Source organism: Ictidomys tridecemlineatus, chromosome 1 (genome assembly GCF_052094955.1).
Source record: "Ictidomys tridecemlineatus isolate mIctTri1 chromosome 1, mIctTri1.hap1, whole genome shotgun sequence".
NCBI lineage: Eukaryota > Metazoa > Chordata > Mammalia > Rodentia > Sciuridae > Ictidomys > Ictidomys tridecemlineatus.
Genome location: NC_135477.1, coordinates 259,121,813 through 259,134,948, shown reverse-complemented (window position 1 = coordinate 259,134,948; position 13,136 = coordinate 259,121,813). Strand labels below are relative to the sequence as shown.

Sequence of the window (13,136 nt, the reverse complement as noted above, 5' to 3'; positions counted from 1 at the left end):
TGCAGCAGAAGCCTGGTGTGACTGTTCCAGACCTTCAGAGCTCCGAGATGGAGCAGGGCCGTGGCTGGTGGAAGGAGAGAGAATCTCCCTCTGTGGCCCAATTACACAGAGACAGCAGCTGATTGGTGAGCTACGTGTCCGTGGGATGAGCTCGGGGCAGGACTGGCCTGGAGCAGGCAGCCGCTCAGCCAGAGGGAAGGGTACCATGGGGTCGCACGCTGGGATGGATCGAGTCTGTGTCGAGGAACACGGGTGATTCCAGCAGTGGCTCATGGGTCCAGGTGACGGCTCTGGGGACCCATGGACTCTAATGGGAAATGTGTGCTCCTCCCCTGGCTTCCTCCTGGCCCTGCCCAGAGCTGCCAGGGCATCCCTGGCGATAACTGTCCCTCACTCTTGTGACTCTCTGCACTACCCTCAGCCTTTTGGGCACTCCCCTGCCTGTAGCGCACTCTGCACAGGCCCCTCCCCTCCCCACTCCACTCCTCCCCTCTCCTCTCCTCTCTTCTCCTTTCTTCTCCAGGCTCCACGTGCTGTTTTCATTCTATACAAATCCATCCCGTGATCTTGATGGACAGTCTAAGATGTCTTCTCTTTGCTACCTTTGAAGTGTGTCTTTACACCTGTAATCACCCAGTGAAAGAGCATAGATTTATCCTCCATCTGCAGACACAGAAGCAGGGTCTCCAGACACCAGCACACGCAGACACACACGTGGTGCTTATGCCCAGGAAAGGCAGAGTTAGGACCCGAGCCACATGATTAGCCTCAGGAGCCACCTCTGGCTAGTTGGCCACTGTGCTTGCCATGAGGCCTGGGTCTACCTGCTGCTCCACCATCAAGAACACTGTGACAGTAAGCGTGTCCCCACACTGTGTCATCCCACACTGAGATATGGGAAAGACCCGCAAACAGAGCTCTGGGCGGTGCGTGTCCAGAGGATTGGGGGGGGAGCCTCTGAGTCCAAGGAAATGGTGATCCCAGATGGACGTGGTGGCCCCATGGTCGGTGGATTGTAGGCCTCTGGTGGGGCAGGGGGGCAGGAGCCTGGGAGGAATCAGTGACAGATGACAGGCTCCTGGGAAGGTGTGACTAGCAGCCACTGAGCTGCATTCTCAAGCCAGTGTAGCTGGCTTCCTTGGCAAGGGCTCAGGGTGTCACCTGGGATGACGTTTACTGTAGGAGAGGCCAGCTCTGCGAGCAGTCGTCACTCTCCTGGTACTTTCTGTGTGGCCTATTGATTGGCTCAGCTGACATGAACAGATAAGCTCTAGATCCATGTGTCAGTGGGTGCACAATTAACAAAAAATCAACTTTTAACCTTGAAGAATAACAAACGCAAAACAGTAGCATCGGCCTCCAGGCTCAGAAACAGCTGTGCTCAGCAGTGATGGGACACCTGCCCTTTCCTTCCTCATGGAGGCACTTCAAGTGGATGGTGAGTCCCCAGTGAGGAGTGACAGAGCTGGCCCAGGGGACAAGGCCCCGAGGAGTCCTTTGCAAAGTGGCGAGGAGGTTAATAATCCAGCTGCAGACACCTTCCAGGTGGCGGGTCTGCCGAAGCTGTGCACGAGGTTTCTGATGAGTTTCCAAGTGAGCGGCCTCGATTCAGTGGGACGCTCTGACAAGAAGGAGACATCGATCTCCTGTGTTCACCTGTCCTTTAAATACATGTTAAGGACACAGCAAGCTGGTGGGGTGACTCTGTTGCTTACCAAGGAATCCTAAAATGTCCACGTGACTGCACTCTGGGTGCTTAGTCAAACTAGCAATTATTAATATAGAATACTGTAACTCAGATAAATTATTAATACAAGCCGTGTAATGCTTGGCTGCTTTGTTAATGGAAATTCAACTCTGCCAGTGGAAGTGGGTCACTTGCCTGAGCCTTGGGTCCTCCAGCCAGGGCCACCTAGGAAGGAGCTGAGCCAGGGGAGTTGAGAAACTGGATTTGGACCTGGAACAGCTGTAGGTGAGGGAGGGGGAAAGAGTGGAGAAGTCGAGCAGAAGGTCCAAAGAGAAGCAGAGCTGACTTGGGGTGATCATGATGCTGGGTATGGAAATACTCAGGGCTTCAGAGGGTCTGAAGCATCCTCGGGGACATCTGAATTACCAGGAAGATATCTGAATATCGTCAGGGAAAAGTAGGGTATTTTACACTCATTCTTCCATTAATTCAGTAAACCTTTTTGGAAAGTTTTCTATGGGTCATGTATTTTAAATATATTGTTAAGTCTCACAAACTCATGGCAAGTGGCTATCCTTTTATCTACTTCCAAGATGACAAAAGAGCACAGAGAGGCTGAGCAAGTCATCCCAAGTCACACAGCTAACAAATGTTAGAACCGGATGGTAAAGGCTGGGGAGTCCCACTCCTTTGGCTCTTCTCCAGGAGTTCACTCCAGCTTGCAGGGGAGATGCTGAGTAATATTTGTCCTGGGTTCCTTAAGAGCTGATGATGTTCTAAGGGATGGTTTGAAAAATATGGAATCCTGGGCATGTCAGAAAAAAATTTTTAAGCAAAACGTGGCTTCTTCTCTCTTAGTTCAGTACTCACACGGGTTACCTTCAGTAGTGTGGAAAACCCACCCACCTGGGTAGCAGGCAGGTGGAAGCCCTCAGTAAGTGTTTAGACACTCATGGGTTCTTAAAATGCAGAAAGAGGCAAGTCGCCTGGCTTCAGCTGTTACTGAGCCCCACACTGGGCTCTTTGGCACAGCTCCAGGCTGACAGCTGACCTCCCTCAGTCGCTGGCTCTGGAGGCGGAAACGGTGACCAAGCGGTTCACTGCAGCCCTGCCTGGGGCTGCCTCGCCTCCTGTGCCTGGTCCAGTGCTTCCCTCTCCTGCGCTGGGCGGCCGGGCCCCAGGAGGTCCACCCCCCACAGGGCCGATGGTCCCTCGATAGCTCCCCGGGTTGCCTCTGCCAGCCCGCACCCGCAGGCACACTGGCCAAGCTTGGTCCCCCACGCGTGAGAAGCCTGGGCTCCCTCTGGTCACGTCTCCCCTCACCCACCTGCTTTCCCCCCGAGTCTCAGTGGTCCTCTCCCAACACCCAACAGCACACCAGCACTCCGACCCCCTCAGGACAGCCCAGAGCCCCTCTCAGTGGGCACTGAGGTCAGAGGGTGCCTGCTGCCCAACCCCACAGTGAGGATCAGATTCCTGAAATCAGGACCTTGTAGAACCTAATGAGTGTCCTGGAGTAAAAAATATCAAAATGGCCTTGGAAAAGAGCGGTACCACGAGAATCAGTGGAAGTTCAGTCCTGCCAAGTTCTAAACGATGGATCGACATTCCGTAGAGGCAGCTGATTTATTATAAACTGACAGCCATACTTAATAACGTTTCTAAGAGTCTAAAAAATTCATCTGGAGACAGTCCCATCATCCTGTCATCCAGCCTTGCCACCGGCTCTTTTCGAGAGTCTGGCCACCCGCAGACGTTTAGACCTTGAGCAGTGGACTCCCCTCCTGTGCCTCCTGCTTGACTCTCCTGAAGATAACCGCTCCACAGCCTCTCACGTCTAGGGCCGGTGTGTGTTCCTGGGACCCCTGCTGAGGATCAAGGCTGCAGCTGCTTGGGTGTACCTCTGGGCTGTCCATCGGGGCCCATCGGTGTGTGCTGGGCGCCTCTGCCGATCTGACGATGGCTGGGGTTTGCAGTGTGTGAGAGGCAGGTGGTGTGGAGCCTCCATGTGGTTCTTCCTGCTGTGTGTGGCTTGGCTGCTCAGGGTTTTCTGTGGTCCTAGGCGGACACTTGGACTTCTGCTAGTTCTGTGTAGAATGCCGTTGGAAGGTGGGCAGGGATCTCACTGGACCTGCAGTGGGCTCTGTGGGCAGCGACCTCTGAACAAGGCTGACTCTTGCACCCATGGACCTGGGATGTATTTCCTCTTTCTGTCCTCCTCAGTTACTTCCATCAGTGTTTTCCATCTTCATTGTCGACGTCTGTCCCCTCACTGGTTGAATTCATTCCTGGGTGTGTGGGGAACTATGGTAGGTGGGATTGCTCTCTTGGATTTTCAGGAACTCTCCTGTTGGTGGAGAGGAACACTACTGACCCATGCCTGTCGGTTCTGTTTCCTGCAAGTTTGCTGAGCGCGTTGATCCGCCAGTTGCGGTGCCCTTTGTTTCTTCCTCTTGCCTGATTGCTCTCGCTGTGTGAGTCTGAGTTCTGGGCCTCAGAAACCTCCCGGCAGGATGTCCGCCTGGCTTCTGTGTGGGGCACTGTCACTGTCCTCTGGAGGAGCCTGGCTTCTGCACCCCCTTCGTTCAGCGTTTTCTGACCTTGTGAAATGGCATCCCCGGCTCTCTTGCCACGAGCTTGTGCGACTGGCATGGTTGAAGGTCCTTCCAGCTCTGGGCTGAACCTCACTTCATCGTGGTGAGGCTCCTGTGAAGGGTCCATCTTTTTCACTATGCGGGAAGGGCTGACAAGACGTCTTCCGCCAAGTGTCCGCAGGCGGCTGCGGTATGGTCTCCTGAGCTGCTCCCACACCTGTCTGTCTGTCCTCACTCTCACCAACAGCCATCATCACACTTTAAGATGCTCTTCGCTCTGAAAGGGAAAAAACATAGTCTCTTGGATGTGTTTCCTTGTTCAGTCTGTTATACTGAACAGTGTTTTCATGGAATCACTTTGTTTTTTTTATTTCCTAATGGAGAAGATTTAAACATCTTGCTTAGAAAGATCTGTCAGTTTCCCTAAGCAATTCTCTCATGCTTTCTTCTTGATTAATTTTTAAGTTATACCTTTCTAGAAAGTGTCGCATGTTATTCCAGTTGTAAAATTCATTTGAACATAGTTTTCAAATTATCAGGATTCCATTTTGATCTGTCTCTCTGGGACTCTTCCTGATAGTGCATGGAAATCTGTGGCCACGTTCCCTCAGCCTTTTTGGTTTAAATCAGCCAGCTTTGATTGTTGTGAGCCCTCGGTCTGTGCCTGGAGCTGGGTCACAGAACTGCTCTATGCAGATCTCTCCAGAAGGATGCAGACTGGATGAAGGGGCTCAGCTGTGTGTGGGGACCCTGCCATTTCTCTCTTGGCCCAGGTTTTCCAACAAATGCTCCCCTGGAGAGAATAGCCTGTTCCTGAGAGAACCCCCTGAAACGTGAGGCTTGGGGAGTCACGCTGCAGCTGCGGTGGCTGATCCTGCTCTCCCTCCTGCTCTTGGTTTTCCAGGCCGGCATGATCAGGACCGAGGAGGCCGACTACTTCCTGACACCTCTCCCTCCACACCTGGCAGGGAGGCTGAAGGGCTCTGAGCAGGGTGGGCCTGCCTCCCACGTGCTGTACAAGAGAGCAGTGGAACCCCAGGCCCCGCAGGCACCCCCTGGCCTGCTGCTCACCAGGACCGGGGAGCCAGCCAGCCCAGGCCTGCAGGGCCTCAGTGACAACCTGGGGCTCTGGCACAGGCAGCACTTCTGTGGAAGACGCAAGAAATGTACGTAAGGCGCTTCTTCCCGTGAGGGTAAAGATTTGGTGTCTGTGTGAGCCAATGGAAAATGCTGATTTCCTTCAAGACACACCTACCTGCAAGATGTCGTCTGCAGCTGCCATCACGGCCCTGGAGCAGGGTTCTAGAGTTTGTTAGATGCCAACTCAGGGTTTCAGGGTGGAGCACCCCGCCCTGGGAGATGGAGACTTTTTTCTCTCTCTTTTTTTAAACAAACTGTTCCCTGGACAGAAAAGTGACACTCAGAAGCACAGGACCCACCAGACATCTTCAGAAGAACCCTGTCCCCTCTGCTCAGGGGTTCTGTATTTTGGAGGCTCGGGTTTGTTGAGGCCGACATTGCTTCCTGCTGAGGCAGTTTGTCTACGCGTGCATTCACAGGCCTCGCCACATCACACGGCACACCCACAGGGTGTCCCTCATCTGCAGCTCACCACCAGAGTTCCAGGGACTGCTCTGTCTGGCTTGGCTCCTTAAGGGGTGACCTGTTATTTACGTTTGGTCAGGAATGCACCTTCCTGGAACTCCCCTCATTCCTGGAGCTGTCCCGAGAGCACCCCCTGATTAGCCTCCCCGCTCCTGCCTCCCCTGTGGCTGGTGTGATGGCTGCTCTGCCAACCCCCCGAAGCAGAGGGGAGTCAGGGCAGGAGCTCAGCAGACCTTGGTGAACAGGAAGAAAGTCACTTGGCCCCACCAGCCGGATAGGCACTACTCCGGCCATCTGACCCTGTAAATAAAGCCCGTGGGACACATGCCTACCAACTAGAGATCCCAAACCTGAATGAACTAGGTCAGTGGGCTCAGTCTTCTGTCCCTGGACTTCCCTGGGGTGGTCCTGGTCTCCTGCCTCAGGGCAGTTCACACTCAGGAGAGCTCTTCCCTTTCGGGTTCAGAAAGGGAGTCTTGCTTTCCATGTCCCTCTGTCCCTCTGTGGAGACGGCAGACTCAGGTAGATGGATCTGCTCAAAGTCAACAGTGAGCCTGAGCCTGTTGGAGGGTGCACCTCCGGCTTCTCAGCCTCAGGCGTTGGCTGATGGCGGGTGCTTGGGTGACACTCCTGTTTAGGAGACAGTACTACGAGCACCTTGGTGAGGGTGAGAGGTTTACTCTGAGGGGCCTGTGGGGGCTCTGGCCTGCAGGACCCTCACCTGGTGCTTCTGCCCCGGCGTCCAGCGCCAGGGACCTCCGGCTGCCGTGCCCTGGGCTGCAGATGCTTTTGTTCCAAGCCCACATTTCCACAGTAGAAATAAGACCCAGGGCTCTGGGCCACGCCATCCAGACCCCAGGGCTTCTAGGAGGGGTTCCACGGGGGTCATCGTCACTCCCTCTGCCTGTGCAGTGCCATCCTAGGACCCCACGGGCCCCTGCAGAGACTGGAGGGGCCCCACAAAGACCAGCCCCAGGGTGGCACTTGTGCCCACCTGGGTTACGTCAGTGTGATGGCGAGCTCAGAAAACTGTGGTGATGTCACTACCCCGCTCCCCAGGTTCATCTGGGCTTAAGGGGACCGCTGCCTTATTTCTCCCCCGTGTTGCTTCACAGATGCACCCCAGCCCCCCACGGAGGACCTCTTCGTCCTTCCCGATGAGTACGAGTCTGTCCCCCGGTGCCGGCGCTCACTCCTCAAGTCCCACCGGAATAAAGAACTGAACGTGGAGACCTTGGTGGTGGTCGACAGGAAGATGATGCAGAGCCACGGGCAGGAGAACATCACCACCTACGTGCTGACCATCCTCAACATGGTAGGGTGGGCCGCCAGCACCGGCCTGTGCAGTGTCCAGCTGGGTGGGCGTCTCTGGGGAAGAAACGCTCAGCGGGTGGCGACCCTGCTTGAGTGTGATCCTGTTGAAAGAGCCGTTCTCTGCACTTCGGAGGGTGTCATAAAGAGGAGACGCGAGCAGACCCCTCTGCAAGCCCGTCTGCCCTGCAGGGTTTGGGGTTCAGTGGCTCTTCCTCTGCTAGGCCTCCCTAGGAGGGTCGAGGAGTTCAGTGCAGTGAGTATGTCAGCAGTATCTGTGCTTTTAAGTGAGAATGTAGAAGCACCCACTTTCCTAGGAGGGCTGATGTCCAGGTGTTGAGTGTGAGGTTTTTAATCTACTACAAAAGCTCTAAAGCAGGATGACCCGGCAGAACATCGTCTCACACAGTGTCCTCCTCTCTAACCTGCAGCTGCAGGGACTCTTCAGGAGCAAGGAGAGGGGTGCTGACCCCAGAGCACCAGAGTGAAATCTGGATCCCAGGCGGCAAAGTCTGGGATGTTTGAAAGTTTTCAAAAAAAGTTCAATGACACTATTTTGAAGGCATTTCTGGTTCTTCACCATCAGTAAGCAGCACCCGAGTGTCTCTGTGCACAGATCTGTGATGCTCATTGCTAGTGTCACATTGGGCGGTCCAGTCGTGTGGTTATGAAGTCAGGGACTGAGGGAAGGTTCAGAAGGTGGCCAGCAGGGCAGGGCTCTGGGCCCTCTTCACGGAGGGCCATAGCACCAGCCTGCTCCCAGTGAGGGTGCTGTCTGCGCCCTGGTGTGGAGCTGTCCTTGTACCTCCGTGTCTTGGGGCCACACTGTCCCTGCTGTTGCCCGGGGACACTGCCCTGATCCTTCACGTCTGCTTCCTGTTCCGTTGTCTCTCGAGGTCGCTCTGTTCTGCCATGGCCTTCTCACCACGTTCCCTCTCTTTCTCCCGTCCTCTGCTCTCCTCCTCACCAGTTCTCTGTGCGCCTGGGCTTCCTCACCAGGAGAGCCTGGGGCCTGCTTGGCTCAGGTGGTCATCCCTGTGAGTAAAGCAGTGCCCCTGTTCTGAGGAGGACACTGCCCACCCAGGGCCTGGCCCTCCCTTCAGTGGGGCTAAACAGGAGGTGAACCCCCACCTCGCGCCTTCACCTCCAGGGGCACATTGTGAGGACTGGCCAGTGGCCTTTTGATGGATCTCTGCCTGTCTGACCACATGAGAGCATGGAAATGGCCCTCACCCGGGGGGACGCAGGCAGTGTCCGTGCAGTAGGGGACGTGTGGCTGCTCAGGGTCTGATGTGGCTTTGCTCTTCCAGGTGTCTGCTTTATTCAAGGATGGAACCATAGGGGGAAACATCAACATCGCAGTCGTAGGTCTCATCCTGCTAGAAGACGAACAGGTACGGTGCCTCAAAACCAGCAGCTTCCTTTTCCCCAGAAAATTAAGTGAAAAATGATGCTTTTCACATTCTGTGGATTCTTTACATCTCTTTCTCTTAGGAACAGTTGATTTTGCAGTCAGTTTTTTTTTTTTTTGGTTGTTTTAAAGTGCGTGTGTGTGCGTGTGTGTGCGTGTGTGTGTGTGCGCGCGCGCATGCACAGTAAGAAACACTCTTTTAATTGGCCTATGATTGGAAGTGGAATGAAAAGCTGCCTTAGACCTATGGGTGGGAACGCTGGGGATACGGGGTTTGGCCGCTGTGTCCGTGACCTTCTGGGGGCAGTTGGAGTGCAGCTCCTTCCGCCTTCTGCTGGAGGAGTGAAGATGCTGCAGCCTGTCACTGACCCGGGCTGAGGGCCGAGCTGCCTGACCCCATCACCTCTGCTCCTAAGCCGGGTGCCCGCACCTGACCTCCCCACCTTTCCCCATGAAGACTCTGAATGTCTACCACTTACTCTGAGAGCACGTAGACCCCAAGTTCTGTGGGATCCCAGTAGCAGTGTGAGGAAGCACCTCGCTGTCCCCGTCCAGACCCCTAGGGAACACTCCAGGAACTCGTTCACAGTGAGCCCTTAGAGGCCCGCGTAAACAGTGGAGGGCATCTTGGTCGTGAAAGGTGACCACTTGGGTTTCCCCAACCTGATGACTGACTCTGCAAAGGAGAGTGTGCTCTGGACCCAAGTGAGGACAGGTGTCCATTTCCACCTTGGTGACGCACCAGTGTTGCCTCCTAGCCACAGCTTTCTGGTTTGTAGAACAAAGAATTTTTAGACAGAAACTGAGCCCATTCATAAGCTGTAAGATCACTGTTTCCCCACGGGGTGAGGGGACGGGGGGAGGTGTGTGTGCCCGGGCAGGGCTGTGTCCAGCCTGGCTGGTCAGGGAGGATTACCTCATTGTCCTTTCTGTGAGTGTGGGCCTGGGGAGAGCCCCAGACCAGCAGGGCTTCTCAGGTGACAGGTTAATTATTCCTTGTATTAAAACGTTTTCGCCTTGGAATCCATCCAAGCTGCAAGGAATAAGCCAGGTTATCTTTTGATCATACACCTGTGTTAACTTTAATCAGTGCCATATTCCTGGAAATCTGCTGCTGAGGAATGCAGGCGCACCTCAGTGTGGACGCACAGCACTTAGCTTGGATGCATTTGTCTCTCCAGAAAAACAAAATCAACATTAAAGGAGAAAACGTTTAGTGACCAACAGGCAAAGGTTTCGACCACACTCCAGCAGTGGAGTTCTCAACAAGATGGTGTGCTGAAACTGAGGCCTGTCCTGATTCTCCTTGGCCACCGACATGGACATGGTCGCATTCCTGTCTTAGTGGCTCAGAAAGCTCGTGGCAGCCTGCTCTGACGGATGCTCCTGCACACCCCGAATTCCCCAGTTCCCATGAGTTCCCCAGTTCTTCACTCTGGCATATCCCTGTTCTTCTGCTAGAAGTTGGTGTTTATGGACGTCTTTCTGGAGAGTTCCCTCCTAGTTGAAGGGCACCTCTCCGAAATAAGACCCCTCTGCTTCTGTCCTAGGATGGTTACTTAACGGAACACTGTAACAATGAACAGCGAGGGGGCATGGCTGGAGATACCACTTGCCAGCCAGGTTATGAAATGAGCATCCTATCACTGGCTACGCATGTTTGCATGTTTGTCTGTATAGGAAAACCATGCTTGAATGACTTTGTTACCTTATGTAACTCTGCCAATGTTTTCCAAAGGTTTTAAGTGCAAAAACAAAAAGATGCACCAATGTTCTTTCTTGAATCACTGAACATGCATTCAGGCTCAGCCAGACATATTCCAATTGTTTATAAACAGAAAAGTACATGAGTCTCTGCACTGAATTTGTCAGGGTTTCTTTTGCATAAAATGCACACATTAGCTTACTGCTATCCGGGTCCACCTTTGTATTTGAAATCCAAGTCAACGAAGATTGGTGGTGATGATAAGGTCTTGAAACATCTCCCTCCATGTTCATGGGGCCTTGGCCTCTCTTGCACAGCCAGGGCTGGTGATAAGTCACCACGCAGACCACACCTTGAGTAGCTTCTGTCAGTGGCAGTCGGGATTGATGGGGAAGGACGGGACCCGCCATGACCACGCCATCCTACTGACTGGCCTGGACATATGCTCCTGGAAGAACGAGCCCTGTGATACTCTAGGTAAGACCCTCCAGCAGAAGCTGTGGGCCATGTGGGGTATGCCCTTCTGTGAGCCGTGTGGGTGCTGAGGGTTTCTGCCCTGCCCACATCCACAAGCCGCAGCTACTGCTGAGCCTGATTGTGGGAAAAAGACTGCCTTCCCTGCACAGCTGGGCTCAGTCCTGGAGCAGGCTCTTGTTCATCCAAGATGAAGGTCGCTCAGAGTCTGACTCTCCATCTCTTCTGATGTGGGACATAGTTTTTTTCCATTTTTTCTACCACACATGAGAATAGGCTAATAGATCCAAGTTATACACAGAAGATCTCACTAAGCAGCAGAAACAGCACATTTATGAATATTTATAAAGATAGCATAAGATACTGTGCTCTTCATTTTCCCTTTTCTCTGTCAATATCTCAGTCTTAGCAAGTCAGCAAGCTTTAGTTATTTCTAAGGCTGGGTACAACCCAGAGGCGGGCTTTGTAAGGCAGTGGGCCCCTAACTCCAACACTCTGGAACCTTCTCTTACTCTCTTTCCTCCCCTGGTTCTCAGAGGAATGCTTTTTGTTGGAAAATCTCTCTGGCAGGATTCTGTCCAGCACAGGTTTATCCTAGTGTCCCCACAGTGGCCTAACTGCTTGTCCTTTGAAGGGGACCTGCTTACAAGGCTGGCCCTTGGCTGTCCCTAGAACACTCAGATTTTAGGGTGGTCCTTAGCACTCCACCTAGGAGAGTGGCCCACTGTGCCCTCACCATGGCCTCTGCCTACCCTGCTTTCCTTCTGGGAGTCTGCAGTGGTCCATGTCAGGCATGGTGCCCCATGACCAGCCTCCAGTAAACCCTGGAGGCTGAGCGCCACTGAGCCTCCCAGCTGCTGGGCAGCACCTCACACTGGTGGTCACACTCACTGCTGGGGAGATAAGCTGTGTCCCCAGGGGGGAAGGGTCTCAGAAGTTCACCCCTGGTTCCCAGACTCTGCGCCACGTGACTTTTCCACTTTTCCCTTGGCTGCTTTTGATCTGTCTCCTTCTGCCGTAAGCCGCAGCTGTGATGAGCCAGAGCCCCTTCAGAAGTGAGAGAATCACGGAACAGGGGTGGGTTTGGGGCCTCCCGTCACACCTGTTCTCCACGGGCTCTTCCAGTGGCTTTGTGAACCCAGGTGTAACAGAGAACACAGTAAACCCTCTTCTGTTGGCCCCAGTTACAGCCTGTGTCAGGAGCATGGGCTAGAAACATGAGCCGTCTTCCATGGGACGGAGTCCTTGGGCTCCCAGGTAGACCACTTGCCCACATTCCCACACACGGTCACATCCCTCCACGACTGTCCAAGGGTGGTCCGTTTCATGGTTCCCCAAATGAAGGCGAGGACCAGATTGTATCATAGGGCAGAAAATAGATATTTACTGACTCTTTATATGGCAACACTGGCATAGATTGTCTCAATCTTTTGCCCCATAGGATTTGCGCCCATAAGCGGAATGTGTAGTAAATACCGCAGCTGTACGATTAATGAAGACACAGGACTGGGACTGGCCTTCACCATCGCCCACGAGTCTGGACACAAGTAAGCCCATCTCTAGGGAGGGTGCAGCCCGGGGCCTCTCCTAACTGGGTGATCACTATAGGGTTACCAGTGCATGAAATCATGTCTCTAGAGGGAGTTCACATGCAGACTGTGAGATGTCAGTTGTAAAATGCTGTCATTAGACACCCGACTTCAGTGTTGCAACTGGTTTTGAACTGAGGTGGCATCTCATTGCACCAGGAGGCTCGGTCTAGCTGGACAGGGTCCTGGGCAAGTGGCTCTCAACAAGGGTGCTGTGATGCTGGCGTCCTCTTTGTACATGAAAACCTTACACTTACACCTGTAAAATGGGCGCGGGGAGTCTAGCAATTACTTATGGCAGCTGTGAGTCTCAGGTAAGCTTTCTTTGTCTGATATTGCTGTAGCTGATTAACTTTATGGATCTGTTCATTAAAAGGATTGAAGGGTCCCACTTGCAGTCCAAGCAGCCAGGGTTTCCTACAGGTGACCTCATGAGCACACAGGCCAGGAGTGGGTGTAGATAGTGTCCTGTGTATTGAAACTGTATTGGAATTCAGCCCAGAAAATTTCCTAAACATTTCAATTTTTCTTTTTCTTTTACTTTTTAAATTTTAAGCTGATTTTACTGGCAAAAAAAAAAAAATCAAAAGGGGTGTTTGTGATTTGTGTTTCTGCAAAGCTAACTTTTCTATCCCCTGTTGAAAAATAGACTAAGTCACAGACTCATGTTACCCACACCCATTCAGGCGTGTGTGTGTGTGTGTGTGTGTATGTGTGTGTGGTGTGTGCATGTGTTGTATAGCATGTGTGTGTGTGTGGT

The 13,136-nt window shown here is 53.2% G+C and overlaps 1 protein-coding gene across 2 annotated transcripts in view; it reads left to right on the top strand.

Annotated features, from left to right (window-relative positions):
• The window catches only part of Adamts16 (ADAM metallopeptidase with thrombospondin type 1 motif 16), a 124,967-nt gene that overhangs the window by 28,275 nt on the left and 83,556 nt on the right, over positions 1 to 13,136 (top strand). For both annotated transcript variants that reach the window (XM_078018537.1, XM_078018534.1), the window contains exons 4-8: positions 5,186 to 5,447; positions 7,002 to 7,201; positions 8,508 to 8,591; positions 10,631 to 10,790; positions 12,229 to 12,334. In XM_078018537.1, coding sequence (XP_077874663.1) covers positions 5,186 to 5,447; positions 7,002 to 7,201; positions 8,508 to 8,591; positions 10,631 to 10,790; positions 12,229 to 12,334 — 812 coding nt within the window. The remainder of the gene's footprint in view (positions 1 to 5,185; positions 5,448 to 7,001; positions 7,202 to 8,507; positions 8,592 to 10,630; positions 10,791 to 12,228; positions 12,335 to 13,136) is intronic.